General features: G+C 58.0%; 9 protein-coding genes across 9 annotated transcripts; 6 read left to right on the forward strand and 3 right to left on the reverse strand.

Moving 5' to 3' along the window:
* Positions 1 to 2,576: 2,576 nt before the first annotated feature.
* On the reverse strand, positions 2,577 to 3,021 carry CHGG_10451 (uncharacterized protein; the record flags this gene model as incomplete). The annotated part of the gene is made up of 2 exons (XM_001228377.1): positions 2,577 to 2,627; positions 2,944 to 3,021. The coding sequence occupies 2 exons, from the start codon at positions 3,019 to 3,021 to the stop codon at positions 2,577 to 2,579; spliced, it is 129 nt and encodes a 42-aa protein (XP_001228378.1).
* Positions 3,022 to 3,799: 778 nt separating this feature from the next.
* On the forward strand, positions 3,800 to 6,754 carry CHGG_10452 (uncharacterized protein; the record flags this gene model as incomplete). Its single annotated transcript, XM_001228378.1, has 1 exon — positions 3,800 to 6,754. One exon carries the CDS (start codon positions 3,800 to 3,802, stop codon positions 6,752 to 6,754), a length of 2,955 nt encoding a protein of 984 aa, XP_001228379.1.
* A 1,989-nt stretch (positions 6,755 to 8,743) lies between these two features.
* CHGG_10453 (uncharacterized protein) lies at positions 8,744 to 9,508 on the forward strand (the record flags this gene model as incomplete). Its single annotated transcript, XM_001228379.1, has 1 exon — positions 8,744 to 9,508. One exon carries the CDS (start codon positions 8,744 to 8,746, stop codon positions 9,506 to 9,508), a length of 765 nt encoding a protein of 254 aa, XP_001228380.1.
* A 151-nt stretch (positions 9,509 to 9,659) lies between these two features.
* On the reverse strand, positions 9,660 to 10,292 carry CHGG_10454 (uncharacterized protein; the record flags this gene model as incomplete). Its single annotated transcript, XM_001228380.1, has 1 exon — positions 9,660 to 10,292. One exon carries the CDS (start codon positions 10,290 to 10,292, stop codon positions 9,660 to 9,662), a length of 633 nt encoding a protein of 210 aa, XP_001228381.1.
* Positions 10,293 to 11,450: 1,158 nt separating this feature from the next.
* Positions 11,451 to 12,420, forward strand: CHGG_10455 (uncharacterized protein; the record flags this gene model as incomplete). The annotated part of the gene is made up of 2 exons (XM_001228381.1): positions 11,451 to 11,802; positions 12,092 to 12,420. 2 exons carry the CDS (start codon positions 11,451 to 11,453, stop codon positions 12,418 to 12,420), a joined length of 681 nt encoding a protein of 226 aa, XP_001228382.1.
* Positions 12,421 to 13,578: 1,158 nt separating this feature from the next.
* CHGG_10456 (glutamate decarboxylase) lies at positions 13,579 to 15,365 on the forward strand (the record flags this gene model as incomplete). Its single annotated transcript, XM_001228382.1, has 5 exons — positions 13,579 to 13,811; positions 13,870 to 13,897; positions 13,956 to 14,573; positions 14,629 to 15,237; positions 15,312 to 15,365. 5 exons carry the CDS (start codon positions 13,579 to 13,581, stop codon positions 15,363 to 15,365), a joined length of 1,542 nt encoding a protein of 513 aa, XP_001228383.1.
* Positions 15,366 to 16,070: 705 nt separating this feature from the next.
* CHGG_10457 (uncharacterized protein) lies at positions 16,071 to 17,359 on the forward strand (the record flags this gene model as incomplete). Its single annotated transcript, XM_001228383.1, has 3 exons — positions 16,071 to 16,433; positions 16,492 to 17,126; positions 17,356 to 17,359. The coding sequence occupies 3 exons, from the start codon at positions 16,071 to 16,073 to the stop codon at positions 17,357 to 17,359; spliced, it is 1,002 nt and encodes a 333-aa protein (XP_001228384.1).
* Positions 17,360 to 19,302: 1,943 nt separating this feature from the next.
* Positions 19,303 to 20,634, reverse strand: CHGG_10458 (uncharacterized protein; the record flags this gene model as incomplete). Its single annotated transcript, XM_001228384.1, has 2 exons — positions 19,303 to 19,711; positions 19,778 to 20,634. 2 exons carry the CDS (start codon positions 20,632 to 20,634, stop codon positions 19,303 to 19,305), a joined length of 1,266 nt encoding a protein of 421 aa, XP_001228385.1.
* Positions 20,635 to 22,475: 1,841 nt separating this feature from the next.
* On the forward strand, positions 22,476 to 23,478 carry CHGG_10459 (uncharacterized protein; the record flags this gene model as incomplete). The annotated part of the gene is made up of 3 exons (XM_001228385.1): positions 22,476 to 22,537; positions 22,941 to 22,978; positions 23,207 to 23,478. The coding sequence occupies 3 exons, from the start codon at positions 22,476 to 22,478 to the stop codon at positions 23,476 to 23,478; spliced, it is 372 nt and encodes a 123-aa protein (XP_001228386.1).
* Positions 23,479 to 24,184: the final 706 nt, after the last annotated feature.

Below are 24,184 nucleotides of genomic sequence, written 5' to 3' on the forward strand. Positions count from 1 at the left end.
GGGTCCAACCATTTTCTTTGCCAAGCTGCTGCATGATGGAAACGTTCTGTCCTTCGTCTCCACCCTGCGCACCAATTCGTGAATTCGAACAAAAACTCCAACAACGGTTTTGTGTGTATTTTTTTTTTTTTTTTTTTTTTTTTTTTTTTTTTTTTTTTTTTTAACACACGCTCTTCGGCTTTGATTCTGTTGAATCCGGACGAAAGGTAGCCGAGGGAAACGCCCTCATCCATGAACAAAAAAAATGACCCCCGCAAAAAAAAGGCACAACTCCTTGCTAAATCTCGGCATTCGGGACCCGTTAACTGACTCGAGCAGCTCGTGATTGATTGGTATTATTCGTATTACCGTTGATGCTTCGTTTTGCAAAGCCGATGAGGATGGATCCTTCGACTTCTCAGTCGCAGAGACTGCAACCATCCCAGCGAATTAGTCTACCCGCGTCGGACCATTGCAGGATGCACCGAGGTCGAGAACTATTGGCTCCATCCGAGTTCACAGAGTCGTAATGTCGACTCTTGTGACTGACAACAAACAACAACAAGCGACGGTTGGATACGGTTGGCCGAGTTTGACTTTTGAGTTCTGGTGTTTCGCTGGTCAAGGATGCGACTCTGCCCACACCCACGGAGCCACACCCGCCCAGTGCAGATTGCACCCAAAAGATCCCATCAATTGGGTGTCTTCCTTTGACGAGCCGGACTCCGGATGGTGACGGGACATTTGATGGCACCCCACAGTCCCGCATCGATCCCGCTTTTTGCTTTCTGTCCCGTTTCAGCTGTCATCCCTTCCTCGGAGCTTAACCGACCCTGTCATAAGCCATCAAATGAGAGGCGACGACACAGTACCGGCACGAGCACGGCAATGATGGCGCCACCCATCTCAACCAATAGTGATTCAAGCTTCTCAAGGGACTTCGGCTGCCAACCCGGTCTCCGGCCAGCACCGCGACGCAAGAGGCGTCCCGCTGGAGTGGAGAGGTAGTTATGTCACTATAGGCATACCAGCAGAGCACGGCCTTGGCCGTGTCGACGATGTCGCCGAACCCACCAACCTAACGAGTCCTACCTCCACAGCATGCTGTCCCGGCTAAGCAAGATTTCAGCAAGGGATGTGGTCTGGACTGCTGCTGTGAGCGCATAGATTCAGCAAACTTGCTCGTTCAGAGTAACGGTATCTCCTGACACGCAGGAAAGCAACAAACGCCTCGTCTTCCGGTTGCTGGGCGAGCCTGGTCACTTTCTCCACGCGCTTTCCGGCTCGCCGGCTTGGCAGGGCACTCACAACGATGCTGCTGAACACAGCGTTCGCTGCTGGCCATTGGCTCGGCGATAACCTTGCAGCTGGAGACTCAAGCACTAACCAGGTAGCTTCGGTGTCGTTGAGACCAGCGAACTCGCTTATTGGGTCGTCGCCCACCAACAGGAAAGGAGGAGCGCGGAGCGATCTCGTTTCGCCGCCGCGTAGCTGCGACGAATCCTCGTCAGCACACACAATCGGGAAGTTCCCACACGACAGCCAAGGATCGGGAACATCGGGACCGAATTAGATGTCCAAGTTAGCGAGCGAGTCGCGGGCGAGAGTGCCTGGCCCCGCGGTCAAACGGGAGTTGGGGAGTCATTACCGCGGAAGCCGTCCATCTCGTGTCCCTCGGCTGCTAGCGGTACATCAGAAAATAAAAGAGTATTAACGACGAGAGGTTTCGAAGGCTCTCGACAATAAAGGCAGTAGCTTGACAGTGGCTGGGTGGCAGGCGAGATTTGCTACACTTGGATTCCATGGTTGTCTCTTTGACCTCCCTTGTCGGACGACAGCATTTCGGAGACGGTTGATGATGGTGACGTGCGGCCATCGTAGCCGAATCGTCAACTTGGCCGACCGGGGTCCCTGTCACAGGGGTCTGGGGCCCATGGTCGTTGCGCCAGGGCTCGGAATCCACAATATCGGCTCGAAAGCGCGCCTGACCGAACCTGGGCGGCAAATGGCCTTTCACTCAAGCCACATTTCCCTCTTCTGCGGCCGAGGTCTCAAGCCAGGAGGCTTTGGGAGAGACGAGCATCAACACCGTGAGCTAGTCAAGTCTGAGACAGGGATACATTCCCCGCCCGGACCGTCATCGTCTCGCCCACGCGAGCCCTGCGCTGAGGCGGGCGGGACCCGGGCACAGCCGGGTGATTTGTGTCGAGTGTACACAGTTGCATGGAGGACGCTGGTGGCTCTCGGGCACTGTATGCAAAACACAGTCTGCTGCGCTGCTGCTGCTGCCGGCCTGTCCACCCACCCCTGCTCAACCCATGCCATGCTGTCCCCAGGCCGGTAAGAAACCGATTACCGGTAACTCATCTTCAACGTTATTTCGTAACTCTATTACACAGTACAGTCACCACCTCGGACATGGAAGCGCGCAACGGGCATGGATGGTGAGATTAGCGGCACAACTGTCTCCACCGGTGACAGGCACTGGCAGGGCTCGTTCGACCTCCTGGCTGGCGCGTGGTTGTTACCCTCTTTCTCGCTGCTCCAAACCACGCTTCTCGACGGCAAGTGCGCTCGCTTGCTCCTGTTCACGTCGCTCAACCCGTGCCCGCCATTTGCTGCTGCATGTCCCCGTGTTTCTCCCGCCACTACGAGACGGGTGTAAGCGCGCAGCACCTCACCTTTCCTCTCTCGCCAGTCTCGCCGCGTTGCCGCGGGCTCTCTGTGGCCTCGTCCATCCTTCTGCCTCCCACCACACCCCCCCGCTCGCCAACTTTTTGATCGTTTCCGACTGGTGGCTGCAGGCTCCGTGTGTGCCGACTAGGCTGTAACTATTGTCCCGCCTTAGCCAGCTCCGTTCTGTTCCAGCGCGCTTGCCTGAACATCTCTCCTTGAAGCCGCTTCGCACAGCAGACACGCCTGCCGCGCTCGGTTTTGCCGACGCGCCCCAGCCCAAGGACACACCTCACAAACCGCATGCTCCTCGAGGGGCCCGTGCCGGCTCCCCACGGGTGCTACTAATAGAGCCGCCTTATAGCACATGGTTGTATTGCGGCTGTCCCGGTACCAAACGGCTCAGCTGCCGACAAATATTGCTGCTGCTCCTCTGAGACTGCGGGACAAGGACGAGGGCAGACGGGTCGCGGATCAGAGCGGCATTGGGGTTGCACGGCGTTGCAACACCGCACAATACTACCCCGGGACTTTTCGAACACAGCGCGACTGGAGTATGCTCCAAACAAGACTCACCATCACCACTTTTTGAGACGCTGCAAGTGCTCCTGCTACTTCCTGCTGCTTCCTGCTGCCGCCAACACCGCCGACACCCTCACTGGCTGCTGCACATCGCCGAAAACACTCAACTTTGCAGGGACTTGCGGGGTGCCGCCAACCGCAACGGCCAAGTAAGAGACCTTGCGTCCGTTTATGGTAGCTTCGAAAGCTCGTCTTCTGTTTTTTGTGGGTTGGTTGTGTGTATGAGCGTGGAGTTTGTGGAGCTCTGTGGTTCAAGGTTCTGTCTCCTGACAAGGGGCCCTCCGCACTTTTATTCCACACTATACGCTTGTGTGTGGTGTGGACTGAGAGAACCAGGGTGCCCAGAGAAAAACAAGCGAGGAGCAGGGCAGGCCAGGCTCACCTTTAAAGTTGCCTCTTCAACTCCTTCATCCCCCTTCCCCCACCCACCCCCCAAAACATATTTCCCGTCTGCATGTTTTCTTGACTGGCGACCCCTCCAGCGTCCATCCTATCGGAAGAGTCTGCGGAGACGGGTTCCGAATCGGGCTCCTGGCAACAGGGCCTCTTAAAGCAAGCCGACACCATGGCGTCTGCGACGCACAACCCGTATCCTCGATCTCCCAACCCCTCGGTGCGGCCCTACAACTCGTCCCTCGCCGCCTCAGCCTCTTCACCCAAGCCGACCGAACAGTACATGGGCGGCCTGATGAGGTCAGGTGCGAGCAACGCCACCCCGAACGCGAGACCGAACCAGGCGCCGCTTCACGCCATAGGTATCCCACCACCGCTCCCCTCGGTCCACCAGCTTCCCCCGAACTCTTTCCAGTCCTACACGCCCCTCACGTCTAGCTCATCCATGATGGAACGGGAGTCGCTGCCGTCGGGTGAGTCGGTAGCTGGGACGCCTCGGGCGCATCACGCCAACCTACCGTCCAACAGCAGCACCTCCCAGGCACAGAAGCGAGCTTACCGGCAGCGGAGGAAGGATCCCAGCTGCGACGCGTGTCGTGAGAGGAAGGTCAAGTGCGACGCAACCGAGACCACCAGCTGTTCCGAATGTTCGAGCCGGGGCGTCAAGTGCCAGTTCACCAAGGAGACCAACCGCCGCATGTCGTCCATCAAGCAAGTGCAGGACCTCGAGAAGCAGATGGAACGGATCCGGCGCGAGAACCACAGCCTCCGCCGCATGCTGCAGGAACGCGACGGCCGCCAATTTGATATGGATGTAGACGGCGTCGAGCAGCTGCCGCTCCTGCTCCCGGAGATCAACCAGCAACCGAAGCGGAAGAAGAGGCCGACGGGCGTCCAGGACCTTGCTAGGGCGAGGTCGAACCTGAGGACCTACTCGCGGGGGATATGGAAGCCGCCCGCCCCCTATCGACAGTCTGCGGCACCCGAGCTGCGAGATTTCCAACAGCTCTTGCCACCACGACAAACCACCGAGGCGCTGCTGCGGTCCTATTACACGTCGACGCACTCCGTGACACCTATCCTACACTGGAATACGCTGACGCAGACGGTTGACGGCCTGTACCGGCCCGGGAACCCGCTACGCGCATCCCAGGCCTTCATGTCTGTCTTCTTCGCTGTCTTGACGGTAGGCCGGCTTTTCATGGCAGAGAACGACTTGAACCGCGCATACTCGGCCACCCAGCTGCTCGAGACGACACGGACACTGATCGACCCATGGAGCGATGATTATGAGCTGGACAACGCACGTGCGCTCGTGCTGGTCACCATGGCCTTGAACGAGCTGAACCTGAAGTCGGCGGCGTGCAGCTGGCTGGGACGTGCGGTCAGGGTGGCCCAGGATTTGGGCCTCTACACCGAGCCGGGGACGGCATCTTTTGTCGAAGCCGAGATGCGCAGGAGGACGTGGTGGACGATCTATATCCTCGACCGGAGCCTAGCAATCGAAATGGGGAGGCCCATGCTTATCGACGACTCGGACTGTGATGTCCTTCTACCAGCCGCCATCGACGATCATCACCTATCGGACCGCGGCCAGAGGCTCCCGGATGGTGCTGAAGGGCTCACGCATTCGCTCCTCGCTGTGGTCAACGTTGTGCGTTCGTACACGGCGCTGAACAGGGCGCTCGCCTCGCCTGTCATCGCACCCACCCGCCTCGCGACCTTCGATCAGCATTTTATTTTGTGCCGGCGCGCATTCCCGCCGGCCTGCCAGCACACGAGCACTGTATCTCTGATGCCCTCCTTTTTGAATCCCTTGACCTACCTCCTCCACGCCCGGCTCCTCCTTCATCGGCACAATCTCCTTCCGTCATGTCCACCCGACGTCCGCTTGGCGGCCACCGAGCAATGTATGAACACGGCGCTCGAAACCGCGGCCCTCCTCGCGCGTACACCGATCGCCTCGATTGCCGAGGGCGCCACCGCGCTCCTCACCACCCATACCTTCCGCTGCACCCTCTTCCTGCTCCTCACGGGCTACTTCGAACAAGCATCCGCATGTATCCGTGCCCTGGCCGCCATCAACAACCACCGCGATGTTGCAGTGTCCTGCGGCCGGTACCTCGACTTCTTCGTCTCTGCGCTAGCCTCCCGCCGGGCCGAGATCGTCGCGTACCTCTCGCAGGCTCCTTCACCCAGCCACCCTCCGTCGCCCTACGGCCCGCCGCCGCCACCCCAGCGCCCTTCCCCCGCAGCGGTCAACGAGGCCCTCTTGCGCGACGAGGAGCTGCTCGCATACGTCAGTGCCGACTTACAGGCGGGGATGGAGACGGCGTGGGTGTGGACGGGCAGCAGCGATCGCGAAGTGTCAGCGCCCGTAACGGTGTCTGGGAAACCCGGCTTGTCCGGCACGGAGGCGCGATCCAGTCTGACGAGCGAGGAGAGGTGGGACTGGGGGCCGGGCGCGGAGGGCTGGGAGCGGCTGGAGAGCTCCTTGAGAAGGTTTGCGACCGGCGAGATCGCAGGCACGTCGCCGACGTCGGCGGCGCCGAACACGAAACCACCACAGCAGCACCAGCACCAGCACCAACAACAGCACCCACATCCTCACCAACATCAGCACCAATCCCCGCATCACCACCACCAACATCTACATCCGCACCACCATCAGCAGCAACCACCGCACCCGCAACAGCAGCAACCACCGCACCCGCAACAGCAGCAACCACCGCACCCGCAACAGCAGCAACCACCGCACCCGCAACAGCAGCAACCACCGCACCCGCAACAGCAGCACCAAGCGTGGAACACCTCCGCCCCCGCGCCGCCACCTCTCCCGCCCGTCTTGGCACCACACCCCCAGCACCAGCACCCACACCAACATGCGCACCAACATCAACACCACCACCAGCAACAGCAGCAGGAGAGGGGGATCAAGATGGAGATGGGCGGGCACGACGCGCGGGTGGAGATGGCGACGTTGCCGCCGATGGTGGCGCCGGGGTCGGGGCCGGGGCCGGGTTCGAGACTGGGTCAAGGGGGGTCGCCCATGTCGGGGAGCCCGACGGCTGCGGGGAGTGGGAAGAGTAAGAATGAGGAGAGGATTAGTATTGCGAATATTATTTGAGAGGATATTTGTTTGGGGGGTGGTTTGCGTGATGGGGGCGGGACGGGATGGGTTGGGCTGGGAGTTGGTGGGTTCGGTGATGGTGGTGGATGTTGGTGGATGCTCGCGAGAGTTGGTGGGTGCCGGAAACGGCATGGGGGAGGGATTGGGAATTGAACCAGGAGGGGCGCGGATGGGAGAAACGACGGCCGGGAATATCACGACGATACGACGATTATCCACACGAGCGGCCTGTCAAATACAGCTGCCGTCATGGCCGGGTCGATCCCGTTGCCCGTCACTCTTCGGTCGGGACATAGGAAGTCGCCTGGTCCGCGTTTGGTCCCCCCGCCAACGATTCCAACGATCCAAATCCAAATACCAACCCGTATGTAACCACACCGCTACATTACATCCAACCCCGACAGCCGCCTCCAACCAAACCCAGTTCCCAGACACATACATTTACGCAACAGGCGTACACATCATTCATCTCTTCCTGCGGCGACAGGAAAAGGACCGGCGGCTGCGTTCCATTGCTTTGATACCATATACCCCCCAGATCACCGGGGTGGCAACAATTTTTTTTTCTCTTTCCCTTTCTGACTTAATATTGTTTTATTTTCTTTTCATGTCACTCACTTTTTAGGGAGACAACCAACAACAGGGTAGGGGGGGGGGGTGGGGAAAGAAACGGGAGGGGAGAGGCTTTTTGATTTTTTTGGGGGGTTTTTTTTTTTTTTTTGGGGGGGGGGGGGGGGGGGCGGGGAGAGCAAAAAAAACAGAGAGAAAAGCTTGCGTGCTTTATGGTTTTCCTCCTTTCTTTTCATGTCGGGGTATGGGACTATGGGCTGTGCTATTTATTCCCCGAGCCTGCCTTGTACGGCGGTGGCGGCAGCGGCTGTTATGTATAGACAGATGGTGTGGGCGATGGATGGAATGGATGCATTGAGCCCTTGGGCTGGGAGACATCTCGGCTGCAATACATGACAAGAGTTTCAACTCGCGGGTGTTGTTCAGCCAGTCGGTTTGTGTGTTTGTGATGTGATGTGTGTGTGGTGCGAGCACTAGGTTTTCCGTTGTACGACGTGTGTGTTGTTGTAGTCCGACGGTCTGGTGTCTTGTGTTTCGTTGCTTTACTGACTAGAGGGGGGTTCTTGTGTCACTGACGGACTAGAGGAGGGGGGGGGGCTGTTGTCTCTGTGTGACTGTACTTGGTTTCTAGTTCGGGCGTAGTAGCTGCTCTTCTCCTAGTTGGAAGCTTGGGTTGCCTACTTTGATGTCACCTATCCCTTTCGCTGGTCTTGGTCGTTGCGTGTCCCTGAATCGGCAACATCGGCACATCGGGTACCGTAACAAGGGCGTCTGCAGCACCGTTTAGCGCTGACGGTACGAAGTCGACTGCTCCGTTTCCCGACAGTGACGTCACAGGGGCCACAACGCATTGGCGGACCGCCCCGTTGACCAGTCACATGGCGGGCTAGGATTGCTTCGTCAAGGGTCCTCGAGAGGCTCCATTTCGCGTTGCCGCCTTCGTCTTTCATCGGTTTTCTTTTCTCAGTTTCGACAACAAATCTGGCATCACTGCCCCGACTTCACCGCCAGACCCGGCCACACGAATTACACGCTTTTTATTTCTTTCTACTTTTTCTACTTTCGGGTCCCGGCGACCGCAGACCGGGCCTGCTTTTGGCTCAAAAATAACATGCGCCTGCAGTGATAATTGTTGGTGAATTCTTATTTTATTTTTATATTTATTTTTATTTTATTCGATGTTTTATTTCTTTTATTATGTTGTTTTCGGGCATCGATATGTGTGGCGTGCTAACACGATTTTTATGAAGAAGGAAGAGCGAAGAGTGAAGACCGGAAACTAGAGACCGGAGACCGGAGAGTATCCTCCAAAACTCCACCGCCGATAGAGACTACCCGGGTCTTCGACAACAGGAGGGTTACGGTTCGACCGCTCGACCGTTCGACTAGCCCAACTCCCTCTCTCCGCCACGAGCGATGCTCTGGCAACGGCTGAAGGAGATATGCATCTACTTCTGGAACTTCCGCTACCTGCCGCTGAAATACCGGTGGCTCCTGATCAAGTTCCGCCGTCGCTTCCTGCCGACCCAGACCGGGCTCGGTCTGCGTAACGCCCTGCGCCATGCCCGCTCGCTCAAGCACCCGCCCGAGCCCCACCCCTACCTCTTTGTCCTGCGTCTCCTCTGGCCCTTCCCGACCTGGGACTTCCGCGCCGTGCTCCCGCCGCCCCCGAGGGCCATCATGGCCAACCCCGAGGGCGTCCGCTGCCGGGTCCGCGACCTGATCTACCTCCGCTCCATGCCATTGTGGCGCGCGCGCGACACGCCGCAGCGGTCCTTCTACCGCCTCTACGAGGCCTTCTGCGCCGCCGACGGACACATGATCACGTACGAGACCGAGTATTTCTGGCGCCGGTCGTCGCCGCGCTGGGCCGTCGCCAACCTGCCGGACCCCGAGTGCGCCGACCCGGAGCAGTACGCCGTCATGGCGGCCCTGGCCGACGTGCTGGTCGACTCTTTTACGTGGCGCCTGGAGCTCGGCCTGCGCCGCACCGACCAACCCATCGTGCACCGCAGTGCGGACGCGCTGCCCTTCACGCCCGAGACGCATCCGTCGTGGACGGCCAAGGTGCCCCCCCTGCAGGAGAAGCTCGTTATTCACCCTGAGGAAGACGTGTATTTCGACAGCCCCCTCCACCGCCGCAACGTTTACATGGCCACCGGGTGGTTCTACACCGTCTGATAGGCCCCCCGAACGAACCTTTGACAGCCAACGCGCGACCAGAAAAATTTGTCAAATTTGTCTTGTTTGGTGACAGCTTTGTGCCGCCCCCCCCCTCCCTCGGCTTTCCCAGCTAGGATATGATCTCCGCCCTCTTTCCCCGCATTCCAGCTCAGCACCACACCCAGTCGTTCTGGAGACCCTGGTATTTCCACTTGGCCGTGTCCGCATCCCAAATCATGTCCGCAATGCCCACCTCCCCGTACTTCTCCGCGTAGAGCTCGGCGACCTCCTGGATGGCCTCGTCCGTGGGCGGCAGCTCAAACCCGTTGAGGTTGAGCTCCCGGATGTAGCGGAAGCTGATGGGCGGCTCCCCGGCCCGCCTCATCAGGCGCACGAGCGCGGCGGCGTCGGACACGTCGACGTCCTTGTTGCCGCGGCGGTCGCGGGCGTGGGCGATGCGGCGCACCTTGCGCTCGAGGGCCCAGCTCAGGCGGCCGGCGTAGATGACCAGGTTGGCGCCCTCGTAGATGGTGATCCCCTGCTGGACCGACTCGAGGAACAGGTCCATGCGGCGGTCCTTGGACACGAACAGCTCGACCTCGCGGTTCAGCCAGTCCTCGATGTAGCCGCCCTGCTCGGCCACCGCCGAGATGGCCCGCTGCAGCTCCACCAGGTAGTCGGTCGCCGCCGCGATGTTGGGGTCCAGGATGCAGTCGATGTCGTACGACGCCTCCCGGTTGTGGCACACCCGCACCGCCAGCGACCCCCCCACCGAGATGAGTCGCAGCGGCGCCACGCTCATGAGCAGGTCGCTCGCCCCGATCTCGTCGTCGAGGGATGCGAGGGCTGGGGAGGGTGGGTTGGTTAGTTTGGTGGACTTATATTCACAAACAAAGTGTGGGGGGTAGGGTTACAGATGCTAAACCAAGCAGGCATGTCCCGGTTCAAATGAAATACAAATACATTAGATGAGAATTCACAAGTCTGTGAGAATACAAACGAAAGAGAGAGCAGAGAGAAGGAATCGTAGTATACCTTTTCCCATTTCGTCGTATGTCAACGGCGCCTGGTTTTCCCGAGAAAACGCCATCGTCGCCCGAGACGCATTGATAGCACCTTGAATGAATACCTCGGAGGTGTTTGACGTCGAACTTTTGGCGCCGGAGAGCGTCCACAGCGTACTTTGCACGGGAGAGAAACGCTAGGTTGTTCCCCGCTCGATAGGCCCCGAGAAACAAACTGCCATCCCCACCATCTCCAACATGCACATCCACTTGCCGCTTCGTTGATTGGGCAGTTGGGCCCCTCCGTTTGAACCATTGCCTCATTCGCCCGCCCTCGCTGCCTTTTTCAATCTTATTCCAGAGACGAAAAACACCAGCCAAGACTGATGATGGTGTGAAAGTGGTAAACAAACATCAGTTGGATGCCAGTTAATCGAGCACACCAAAGTGACATGCATTCTTACCCACCCATGAAGACATCCTCCGTTGCAACCGTAAGCCATCTAAGAGCCCAAATATTAACTCAAGGCACCCCTCAGGAACGAATATATTGTCTCTCCACTCCATTAGACCAGCTCAGCCTGCCTGTCGTTGGTGTCACATGCCTGTTTTGCTCACCGCCGACCGCCTTACCCAACGAGCCGGCGAATCTCTTGATGGATAGCCGCCCGCGCGACGGTGATTCCTGCTCACGATCGGGTCAACATCCTCGCCGTTGGGAGCCTTAAGGCAGTTCACAACGGCTCCGAGAAGCAAGACGGATCGTCATGCTACCGGGCACCATCGCCATTCACTGACAACAACGGTCTATAAAGGGGCGCCTTCCTCACACCAAGCGCTCCACACGTTGTCAGTCAGTACACACATCGCAGCAACCAACCAGTCACCCACCTCACAGCCTCACTTTTACACCACACCACACCCACAGAACCACATAAATCCCAAGCCCGCCAAAAATGAAGCCCACCCCACTCATCCTCCTCCTCACCCTCGCCACCACCACCACAACCGCCATCCCGGCCCCAGACCAGCCAGCCGCCGCGCTGCAGCAGCGCAACACGGACACGCCGCCCTCTGACGATACCACCACCACCACCACCACCACCACCACCACCCCATTCTTCTTCTCGGTTGACGACAACGCCAACGATAGCGGTCTTGCCGCGCGGGCCAAGTCGCAGAAGTGGAACGCGTCCGGCGGGTGCAAGACCAACTGGGGCGGCCGGTGCCTTAATACCTGCAAGAAGGAGGCCAAGAAGAAGGGGTACTCGTGCAAGAAGGTGGTGGATCATATTTGGAAGTCGGATTGTTGGTTGGGGTGGTGTGTTTGTACCTGTTATTGTGAGCACTGAGGGGAAAAAGAGAAGGGGGAGGGGGGGGGGGTTGTGTGAGTTGGGGGAACGAAACGAATACTAGTTAGTATGGGGTTAGCTCGTTGCTCGTTGTGTGTGGGTGAGACATGTGTGTGCTACGGGGCTGACTAGACGAGGGGATACAACCGATGGTCGGGGCCGCGGTACTTCTCTCCAAGGGTCCAGCCCAATGGGTGGCCTGTACAGTCGATGACTGTTATTGAAAACCATCGATAACCTCCTAGTCAACAACACCCATCCCACGAGTGGCAGGCCCGGCCAGGATATTGCCAAAGCCGATAGATATCACAGTGGTGAAACACCAGCTTCGAGACATCCACGACCATACCAAGGCAAATCCGGCGCAGCACCTCCGGCTCGAGACCCTTGTCATCGGTGGCCAGATACAACTCCATCACCTGCCCCCGTCCACGCCGCGAGCGGCTTTAGATTTCCACCCTGCCATCTTCTCGCCTATCCCAGCCACCCGTTGGACATAGCGCCGCCGCACCTCCTCGCCTATAGCCGGCCAGGCCTTTGCGAGCGTCAGGTCCGGGACGCGGGAATTGACTAGGCAGTAGCGGTCATCTACCACCCGTTGGGGCAGCGAACGGCGGGGAGCTAGTAGGGTAGTGGCTACTCTAGAGAGTGTAGGAACTGGGGCTTGGTGTGGTCAGGGGTGACGTGCGGATGCCGGCAGACTGGTCCCCCGCGGCGTATACTTATGCTCGCTAGGGTGTGTTTTGGCTGTTGGGAAGGTAGCGGTCTCTCGCCCGCTGAGTACCCTAGCGGGGTGTTGTCGTTAATGGCCCGAATTGAGTCGTTGAGGTGGGTTTTGGGTGATGACATGTTGCAGATAAAACCTCCGCACAAGAGATCCACTCAATGCCTGGTTCCCTGTTATGTCGCGTGGAAGCAAGATGGAGAAAACAGTTAGACAGCGCTGCATCAAGACAAGTGTGATGTCAATTCCATCTCCTGATTCGCCAAGCCCGATCGACAAGACTGCATAAAACAAGCTTTGTGGGAGCAGTGCCGGAAGAGTGCCACAACGAGCCCCGGTTAGGTTGCTCTCCACCCCTCCTCGCCCTCGCATCCACCCCGAGAGCCCGGCACCTTCCAGGGACTGGATGCATCGACCTGACTAAGGTTGTCTCTGACAGGGTTTGCCAATGGGAAGAAACCTGGGAAGAAACCGGGCAGAAGAGGAGGGGAGGATGAGTGAGTGCATCACAGCTGCCCAATGAAACAGCCCATTGAGGAGCACATTGCCCGGCGGGAAGCAGCTGCTTTGTGCTGCACCTGCCAACTGGAGCTTGACCCCTCTTTTGCGTACCTCTCCGGCCTGTGACGCGGGGCGGCCTCTTTCGTCCCATAGTTCCTTTCACTCTCATAAGCTTCGTTCTCTTACTTTGAATCTTGAATTCGAAAGTTGCTGCTAAGATAAACCCCTCTGGTTCATCGAGTAACTCCATCAGACCGGTCAGTGCCTTGCCGATTTCCATCTACTGAACCCCACCTCCCCGATCGGGAGATATCCAGCGCCCAAACTTCCCATGTGCCTCGCTTGCATCCCCCTTTGACTGACAAAGTTGAACAAAAAAGAAGTTTACACGTACGTTGCCACTTACAAAACCACCTGTTGACTCCCGATATCTCAACAGCCTTGCTGCTTGTGGCATTGATACATTCTCCTATCTGCACACAGCATCATTCCCTCTCAATCGCAAGCATGGTGCACCTTCAAACCATCAAGCCCAAGGACGACGTGAACAAGATTGTCGACGGCATCAAAAAAGTCCACCTCCAACTGGCCAATGACGACGACAGCTTCACCACGAGCGTCTACGGCTCGCGGTTTGCCGCCCAGGATCTGCCCCGGCACGAGATGCCCGAGCATGAAATGCCTAGGGAGGTCGCCTACCGCATGATCAAGGACGACCTGAGCCTGGACGGCAACCCTATGTTGAAGTGAGTCCTTAAATCACACAATTTGGCCAGGACGAGGCTCACCCCAGACCAGCCTGGCTTCGTTTGTCACGACATTCATGGTAGGCATCCAATCGGTTGGTAGAAAAGAAATTGGCTTTGTGTTCTGACAACTCCCAGGAAGATGAAGCCGAAAAGCTCATGGCCGAGTCCTTTTCCAAAAACTTCATCGATTATGAGGAGTACCCCCAGTCGGCCGACATCCAGAACCGCTGTGTTTCCATGATCGGCCGCCTGTTCAACGCCCCGGTCGGCTCTAGCGATGCCGGAGCCGTTGGCACGTCCTGCGTCGGCAGCTCCGAAGCGATCATGTTGGGCGTGCTGGCCATGAAGAAGCGCTGGAAGAACAAGCGGGTGGCCGAGGGCAAGCCGACCGACCGGCCCAACATCGTCATGTCGTCGGCCGTGCAGGTCTGCTGGGAGAAGGCGACGCGCTACTTTGAGATCGAGGAGAAGCTCGTCTACTGCACCGCGGACCGCTACGTCATTGACCCCGAGGAGACGGTTAACCTGGTCGACGAGAACACCATTGGTATCTGCTGCATCCTGGGCACCACCTACACGGGCGAGTATGAGGACGTCAAGGCGGTCAACGACCTGTTGAACGAGAGGGGACTCGACACGCCCATTCACGTTGACGCGGCCAGTGGTGGGTTTGTGGCGCCGTTTGTTGTGCCCGATCTCGAGTGGGATTTCAGGCTGAACCATGTCGTCTCGATCAATGTGTCCGGGCACAAGGTAAACCTTCGCTCCTCAAAAACACTAACTATGCGTATATTGACAGCCCCCGTAGTACGGTTTGGTCTACCCCGGTGTGGGCTGGGTCGTCTGGCGTAGCGCCGAGTTCCTCCCACAGGAGCTCGTATTCAACATCAACTACCTGGGTGCCGACCAGGCGTCGTTCACGCTGAACTTCAGCAAGGGGGCTAGCCAAGTCATCGGCCAGTACTACCAGCTCATCCGGCTCGGGAAGCACGGCTACCGCGCCATCATGAGCAACCTGACGCGCACGGCCAACTACCTGTCCGACTCGCTTGAGGCGCTCGGTTTCGTCATCATGTCCAAAAAGTCGGGCGAGGGCCTGCCTCTGGTCGCCTTCCGGCTGCCGCCACAAGAGGGCCGCAACTATGACGAGTTTTCTCTCGGCCACGCGTTGCGATCGCGGGGCTGGGTTGTCCCGGCTTACACGATGGCGCCCCACACCGAGAACCTCAAGATGTTGCGCGTGGTGGTCCGCGAGGACTTCACCAAGAACCGGTGCGACGCCCTGATTGCTGATATTAAGCTCAGCCAGCAGCTGCTCGAGGAGATGGACCGCGAGAGCATCAAGAAGCAGCAGGACTTTATCCATAAGCACCACACGGCGAGCGGCAAGGCGCCGCATAACCACCCCAAGTACCGGGTATGTCCCATTTTTTTCTTTCATAGTTATTCTGTGATATGACAAGCGCCGTGTTGCTGACTGTGTGATTACAGAAGGAGAAACACTCGATCCAGGGGAAGACCGGGAAGACTCACGCCATCTGTTAAGAGGAGGGCGGGGTTGTCCGGGGCCCAGGGGCTATTAACCATACGAATCATATACCTCCATGACGTGCGACTGATAGCGATGCTTTGATTTGGTTGGAGCTGATAGGGAAATTTCTCGCTGCATTTCGTGAATAGTTTGAGTCATAGATGATATGATGATGCTAGAAACGAATTGACTTTTTGTGGCGTCTCTGTTCCGTGTGGTGGCTGAATGTGGCCAATGGACATCTGCTAATGCCTGCTAGATAGCTCTAAGAGGCCGTTGCCAAAGAGAAGTTGACCGGCTTGACAATTGACAGTTTCGTTCTCCTTCGTTGCTCTCTCTGTTCTGAGTTCCGAGAACCTTGATAGACCACTACATCGCGCCAAGCCCCTTATCGATAACATAATTCCTGGTGGTGTGGGTCAAATCCCAGCTCCCGACATCGCTTTGAGGTTTTTGAGTGAAATGAAGCATGACTCTTGTTGACACCAATGCTGTGACTAACAAGCTAAGTCGTCGCCATTGAAGGGATATAAGTCGTCTACTTTCGGGGAGACTTCGTCACTCCAATTGATTCTCGGTCATCTCACCGGAATCTGACCTCTTCCCTCGACCCTCGATCGAGTCCATTTCTTTCCTCGCCTTCACCTGAACCCAACCACTCTCACTACCTACCACCGCTTCATTACCTCTCACTTTTCTCGTCTCATAATTCTTTAATAATGGCCTTTCGCACATCCCTGCGGCTCGTCGTCGCTGCCCGCCCTGCGGCAGCCCGATTCTACTCCCAGGCCACCACCGTGCCGACCTCGAGCGCCTCGTCTGTGACGGCCGCCCAGATCAAGAGGGACGCCGCCCTGTCCCACCCCGATCCGGCAGAGGACTCGGCCAGCGCCGCCCTCGTCCGCGAGCACGCACCCTACATGGTGGCCACCTACGCCCGCCCGCCGCCCGTTTTCGTCAAGGGCGAGGGCTCCTATCTCTGGGACATCGAAAACAAGAAGTACCTCGACTTCACCGCCGGCATTGCCGTCAACTCGCTCGGCCACTGCGATCCCGAGATCGCTACTCTGATTGCGCAGCAGGTAATTCACCTCCCGCTTTTCCCCAGTATACCTTAGCAGCCACTAACCCCCCACTCAGGCCAAAACCCTCATGCACGCCTCCAACCTCTACTACAACCCCTGGACCGGCACGCTTTCCAAACTCCTCATCCAGAAAACCCTCGCCTCCGGCGGCATGCACGACGCCACCGCCGCATTCATCTGCAACTCCGGCAGCGAAGCCAACGAAGCGGCCATCAAATTCGCGCGCAAAGCCGCCAAAGCCACCGACGGCAGCACCACCAACCCCAAACACGAAATCGTCTCCTTCCTTAACGCCTTCCACGGCCGCACCATGGGCTCGCTCTCCGCGACCCCCAACCCGAAATACCAAGCGCCCTTCGCCCCCCTTATCCCCGGCTGCCGCGTCGGCACCCTCAACGACACCGCCTCCCTCCCCACCCTCGTCACCCCGCACACCTGCGCCGTGCTCGTCGAGCCCATCCAAGGCGAGGGCGGCGTGCAGGTCGCCTCGGACGCCTTCCTCACCGCGCTCGCGCGCCGCTGCCGCGAGGTCGGCGCCGTGCTCATCTACGACGAGATCCAGTGCGGCCTGTCGCGCACGGGGCGGCTGTGGGCGCATGCGCACCTGCCGAAGGAGGCGCACCCGGATGTGGTCACCACGGCCAAGGCGCTGGGGAATGGGTTCCCGATTGGGGCCACGCTGGTGAATGGGTGGGTGGCGGAGCGGATTAAAGTTGGGGATCATGGGACGACGTTTGGGGGGAATCCGTTGGCGTGTCGGGTGGCGGTAAGGATTGTGGAGCGGTTGGCGGAGGGGGGGTTGCAGGAGGGGGTGGTGAGGAAGGGGGAGGTGTTTAGAGAGGGGTTTGAGAGGTTGAGGGCGAGGTTCCCCGGGCTGGTGGAGGAGGTGAGGGGGAAGGGGCTGATTCTGGGCGTGCAGTTGAGTGAGGACCCGGCGGCGATTGTGAGGGCTGCGAGGGAGAGGGGGTTGTTGGTCATTACGGCGGGCACGAATACGTTGCGGTTTGTGCCGAGCTTGGTGATGAGTGAGGAGGTAGATTCGGGAGGGGTTGGGCATTTCTAGAGAGGATGCGAAGAGAAGGGACCATAGAAAGGGGCAGGTCTCCTTGTTTTTAGGGGAAGGGTGACGAGGGGGGGAGGGTGATAAGTGCACAGGTAGAGAAAAGCTGTCTGTGTTGGCCGTTGTTTCTTTCGATTGGGTTTTGGTGTCTAGATCTCAAGTGTGTGTTCCGCTTTGGATGGAGTTGGGAGTCAAAAAAGCTTCAAGTTGATTGCGCGAGCATGACCGCTCCTCGTTAGTAGTGGGCTCGTAATACGGCGCCATCTCGTGGCAGTGAAGGTGTAAAAAGTATGGCTTGTGGCATGGATACAAGGAACCGCTGAGTGACAAAGCCGATCGACCTACCGGTGCTCCCACGCAGCAGCAAAAATACATACAACACCAAGGATTCCCCAGTCGTCACCGACCTGAGTACTAGTTTGGCTCTCACGAGTTTGACTAGGGGAGAGCGGACGGGATCCCGTACTTTCTCGTGGATATGGTCGTATGTGGTGGTTAGGTACGTGAATAGCGTTTATAAAGGTAGATTCTGGTGCGTGCTCCAACGCATCAAAAAAAACAAAAATACATACAACACCAAGGATTCCCCAGTCGTCACCGACCTGAGTACTAGTTTGGCTCTCACGAGTTTGACTAGGGGAGAGCGGACGGGATCCCGTATTTTCTCGTGGATATGGTCGTATGTGGTAGTCTTGTGCGCAAGTGTTGTTTATGAACGAGGGCTCTAGCTTCTGAGTGGTGGGGAAGGAACGAGGAGGAGGACAGCTCGTGGAGAGTCGGACTCCTATTCAGGCCACTTACGTCTCGGACCAGACCGAGTATGACAAGCGCTTGGTTGTAGCCTGCCTCCCCAAATAAAGACAGGTAGTTATGTAACCCGTTTTGACATGCGTGGTTCGGTGTAAGCTAGTCGCCGAAAACCGATTCACCGTTGACGGGTGACAAGAAAGGCTGGTGCATGAAACGGAGGGCTCGTACGCCCACCGTGGTTGTGTGTGGTTGTGGATGGATTGTGTTCGATCAATGTTGGTCATGGTACCTCGTCAAATGAGTGATAACGAAACACCATCTCTGTGTTGGCGGGTGTGTCATGCCACGCCACGGCTGTCACCAGAGCTTTGCTAAACAGGTGACAGATGGGCGGGGAAACGAAACAGTGACACACATAACCGTCAACCAGCCGTGTTCTAAATACGTATTGTTAGATCGTCCCATCCAAGATGAGCACATGCACGAGATCATCTTGCGAAACGAAACACGCCTCTGGTTGGCCTCCAAACAGTCCCACAAAACACAACGCATAAACTCGCATCCTTCATCACGTCAGGCTCGTGTCAGGGGTCAAAGTCGGCAAGGCGCAGTCAAACAAAAGGTAGTATTCATCCACGTCATGTCATGTATATCCCAAGGGTGTGTTCCCAAATGCCCTCTTTTCTCTAGCGAGTGCCCCAGATCTCTCGATGGTACTGTTACATACAACCAACCGCTTGCCAATCCAAGTTCCAAATAGCAGAAAGCAGAAAGCAGAAGAAAAAATGGTCAAACGCCTGACGAAGGGCCAGAAAAAGTCTTGCCTTCCCTATGTCTCAATGAACGAGTGACAATCAAAGTCAACCAGCCACCTCCGATCCTTATCCTAAGAGGACGAAGAAGACCAGCCAACGGGGTATAGAAGAATTGACGCAATCCAATCATGCAAAAAAGTGAGCCCCAACAATTGCTGGCGACCCAAGGCCGTGGTGCTGTCCAAAACAAGCAAACAAGCACCTGGCTGAGAAGTGAAATGCACGCGCGTCGTGTCGACCCTTAGGCCTGGGGAGCGAGGCGGACCTTGGCCGAGGCGCCGCGGAAACGGCGGACACGGAGCTTGGAGCTGGCAGCCTCGATGGAGAGGGTGCCGGTCTCACCGACCTTGCAGACGGTGCCGGCGGAGACGGCCTGAGGGGCGGACCAGGCGCCGCTGGCGCAGCGCTGGAAGGAGGTGCCGCCGATGCAGTTCCAGGCGCCCTCCTCGGTGCAGGCAGTGCCCTGGGCGTGGCCACCGGCGGTGTTGCCAGAGCCGGAGCCGGAGCCGGATCCCGAACCGGAGCCCGAGCCAGAGCCGGAACCAGAGCCGGAGCCGGAACCAGCACCGCCAGTAGCAGCAGGAGGAGCGACGGCGGTCTGGGTGACGAGGGTGGTGGGCTCAGCAGCGGGAGGGGTGATGAAGACGCCACTAGAAGATGGTAAGCTTGAGATCACAGACATGGTAGTAGTAGTAGTAGAGTTAGGGTACACATACCCAGGGAGCTGGGCAGGCTTGGAAGGGGTGGGAGCGGGAGCAGCCGTGGCCTGCACGGTAGAGCTCGGCGCATCGCCACCCTGGTTGCCGTTGCCGTTATCAGAGCCAGAGCCGGAGCCAGAGCCAGATCCAGAACCCTCGCCAGCGCCAGCACCAGCACCAGCACCGGGGCCAGTGGAGCCGCAGTTGCCGACGGGGGGGCCGACCTTGCCACCGTTGTTGACGACATCCGGGCCCGGGTCGGGGTACTGGACATCAGAACCCTCAGTGGTCTTGCAGCCGTTGCCAATGTTCGCGACGAAGATCTGGGGGCGGGAAGAGAAAGCAGCAGAAGCGCGGGTCTGGACCTCGCGCTTGCCACCGCCGCCGATGGTGACGGCGGCGCAGTTCATGTACTGCTCGCGGTTGCCGATGTTGTTGTTCCAGGTCCAGGCCCAGATGGCCTCACCCTCGGGGGCATCCGAGGGGATGGTGAAGGGGTAGTTGGAGGCGAGAGGGCAGCCGCCGATGATGGACTGGATGACGGTGAAGGTCTTGCCCTTGTCGTAGCTCAAGCTGACCTGGCACGAACCGCCGCCGTGGGGAGCGCCGCCGACAACGGTGAAGTTGTAGTTGCCGCCAGGAGCGAACTGGGCGGTGGGGGCGCCGGCAGCGGTACCGAAGTCCGAGTGGTAGCCCTTGCACGGGTAGTTGGAGCCCGAGTCGGAGAGGGGAGCCGTGTTGGTGTAGTCGACGTTGACGGCGTTGGGGTTGAACTTGGACCGGAAGGGAGCCGGGTACGAGATCTCCATGTGGGCGGCCGCAAGCTGGCTGCCAGCGAGCAGGGCAAGGGCGCCGGTGGTGAACGAGTTGAACATCTTGACGGTTTTTTTTGGTGGTGGTGGTGGTGGGTTGTTTCGTTTGTGCGATCGCGCGCTCAAAAATGCCGGATAGGCGAGTTTGGAAGTTGCAGGGAGCGAAGTAGTCACTGACAGGACCAGCAGTTGTTGTCTTTTGAAATCGAGCGCTGCTCGTGAGCCTCAAGAAGGAATGAACGGGCTTTGTGTGTTGTGTTGTTGTGAAGCTGTTGTTGGCTTGTCGCTATTGAGGAAACAATAGGCTTGTTCGGCTTGTTTTTTTGTGAATCACAATCGAAAAGCACCGGGCTCAAAATTGTGTGTGTAAGTGGTTCCAAAGGGACCGTGTTTGTTGCAAGAACAATGGGAAGTGAAGAAAAGACAATGAAGCCCGTGCCTGGAGCTGTTTGGTTTGAAGGAGAGAACGAGGCGCGATGCCGTGGTGATGAGGAGAGAATAAAAAGACATCGACAAAGGGCGGGGAGTTGCTCCCTTTATCCTGATGTTTCTGTTCTCCCCCGTTCGTCCCTTAATGATTGGGTGTGAGTGGCTGATAGGTCGAGCAGCGCTGGCTTGTTTCGAACCCCACTAGCTACACAGGGTCCGCTCGTCCCAAGCGTTCAGAGAGCCAAGCCTGAACACAGCGACTCTCCCGTTGTGGGTAAGACGCCGCTTGGGATGGCAGGGGTAGCCCTGAAGTGGGGGGGAAAAAGGCCCAGGGGGAGAGACTGGGGCGACGTGGCCACCCATGCCACCCACCGCATTTGTCCGATGTTCGATGCCCAGACATGTGGCCTGGTTGGCCTCGGTGGCCTTCTCGTCTCTTCCCTTTTTTTCCCCTGGCACGAAGGACCAGGAATTGCACGATCAACCCCCGCTTGCTGCCCATCCTGCGGGCCTGTGGCAAGTCGGCCGCCTACAGCGACAAGGGTGAATGGAATATTTCCCGCTTCGAGTGACACTGACAGGATTCTACAGCTTCCCAATTCGGCATCTCTACCCTCCTGCGTAAGTTCTAAGTTCGCAGTACTGTGCCGGCTACACGCCTGCGTCCGTAAGTCAGGTGTGTGATGGCAGCCGCGCGCTCAGTTTGACCTGCAGCGGAGGTGGAAGTTCTCCAGTGACTGTGGTGGGCGTCCCGCTGCCCGTATTCTTGGTGGAAAACTGTTTCTCAGTGAGACAAAAAAGCGTTGGTGTGACAGGTGACAGGCACGGCGACCTTGTTCGCTGGCTCACGTTTGGCTGTCGTCTGTCAGTGGCACTTTTGAGAGGTGGGGCAGCTGGTTCCCCCTTGCCGGACCTTCGCCAGGGCTTTTCAACAACTCTTGCCGAATCGCGGATCGAGGATGGCACACAACCAGGATTCGTCGTGCAGCCAAAAAGGGGAAGGAGGCCTGAGAGAAAAAAAAAGCACAGGGGTATGCCGCTTCTAGCGGCACTTGTGGATCTCGATATGCCAGGGGTGCAGAAAATGCTGTCCAATCAGAAATTGAGGGTACCTGGCCGCATTCGTAGGCCCAGACGGAGGGTTGATTGGCCCTCGAGCGGAGACCACTGCGAGGTGGTGGTCTGGGCAAGATCCTGGGGAACCTGGCCGCAGCCGCCCGACTGGCCGAGTGCATGAACTTGAAACACCGCCCCCTTTCCCTCACCCACCGAGCGTCCTCGAACAAGCCCCAAAAACCCCTGTCTTCCGTCCCATTGGAGCCCGTGTCCGGTCAGTCCACTTGCGACGACAGGCTCGTGCCTCGGTCTTCCAACTGAAGCCCAAGCTCATCAATCACATCGGGACCAGAAAGATAGGCCTGTCTGCTTGTTCAACTGGATAATCGGTGTTTGCTCGGTTTGTGCAGGGGCTGCCCATGTCGGATGCGGCTGCGCACATGGGACGACTTCTTGTCAAAACTCGCAGGCTTGCAAGTTGGTAAAACGAGCTCAATGCTGCATCAAGACGGAAAGTTCCCAATACGACCGTATCGAGGCAGCCCAGCGAACACACTGCCGAGTGGGACTCGTATACCCGCACCCGACGCCTGGAACCTTCTTGTCAGAGGCAGAAACCACAGGCGCCATCGGCTTAACCCGGACGAATAACGGTAATACCACTGTGCACGGAGAAGAGCAGTTGTCGTCTACCCTCTTGGGCACTTGTGTTTCCAACATTCCCAGGCGGATCAACGAAAAAGTAGGCGGACCGCGGGTGGACGAGACCACCTACACCCATTACCAAATGCATCCCACGCGCCCACCCCGATCTAGGCCTTCACCCGCACCCTTAATCGAGGAGTCTGCTAGGTGTGGGCTACCTAAGCACTGTTGAACTGCAGGCAGACTGCCAGGACGTTGTGCTGTGTGCGTCTATTCCGTAAGTCGCTCAGAATAGGAGGGTCAGGAAACAAAGTAAGACAGCATGTGCAGAGAAGAGGGTGCGACAATTTGCCAAAATAGCAGATGTTTCCCGCCAAGTTTACCCGCATCGGAAACCATAAAAAGCAGTCGATGCTTTCCCATTTGCTTGCTTCCCGCGGTGCAAGCGCTGCGTTTGCCGTCACTTGCACTAGTTAACCCCTCCTTGCTTACGTATGGCGGCGAGTCCGCGCCAGCAGCCCCGCCGACAGCCCCGCCAGGCTTGATCTCAGTGGGCTGAACAAAAAGTGGGCAAACCCTCAAAAAGCGCCTTGCCATGTCCCATGCCCATGCCCGTGCCCATGGCTGGTCAGGCGAACCCCCGGCCCCGACCAGAGACGCCAGGCGATCCAGCGCACAACCACCGCGCTTGCACTGATCGTCGAGACCGCCAGCCGCGCGCTCATGCACACATCTCAACCTCAGCGGCTGTCAATCGAGGAATCAAACGAAGAGTAACAGACGAGAAACAAGCAGTTGAACAACACGAGACGGGCCACAGAAGATGATGGAAACCGGCTTGAACCGGCAATCGGGGGCCGAGAATGGAGAATCGAAGACAGCGCACAGAGCCAGAGAATCCCTGAACCCGGGGTTGGGCCCCGCCGCCAGCCATGACATGCACAAACCACCACTTGGCTTTCGTTGACGGCGCAGGAAGCCGCCATGAGGTGGCTCCCCAGGCGAGACGCTGCTCAATTCTTGTGGGAATGGCGACGCCGAGTGAGGCCAATGCGTGTTTGTTTCTAGAATTCAATGCCCGTCGGGAGCGCGAAGAGGATCTCGGAAAAAAGAACGAACAACTTGCCACCGGCGGATAACCGGTAGTCCCGCCGGCAGGTGAAAAGGTAAAGCAACGTTGCGAAGGCAAAACCAACAAATCCTCCGACGGGGTGCCTTGCATGCCAACGGGCCCGACCACCACCCTGAGCGGAGGTTTGCAAATCCTTTTCTATGCGGTAGACCGTTGGCTTCAAAGGCCCGATCGGAGACACAGGAGAAAGTTGAGGTCGTGGTGAGCACTTTCGGACCAAACGAGCCAGCGACCAACCAAAAACTCCATACTTCAAGTCGATCCCTGACTCCCAAACCAACTGCCCCATTCCGCGCATCTCCCGAATGACGGACCTTCCCCGATGGATGACGGATGACCGGGGTCTTCAAC

The sequence above is a fragment of the Chaetomium globosum genome, genomic scaffold (genome assembly GCF_000143365.1).
Source record: "Chaetomium globosum CBS 148.51 scaffold_7 genomic scaffold, whole genome shotgun sequence".
NCBI lineage: Eukaryota > Fungi > Ascomycota > Sordariomycetes > Sordariales > Chaetomiaceae > Chaetomium > Chaetomium globosum.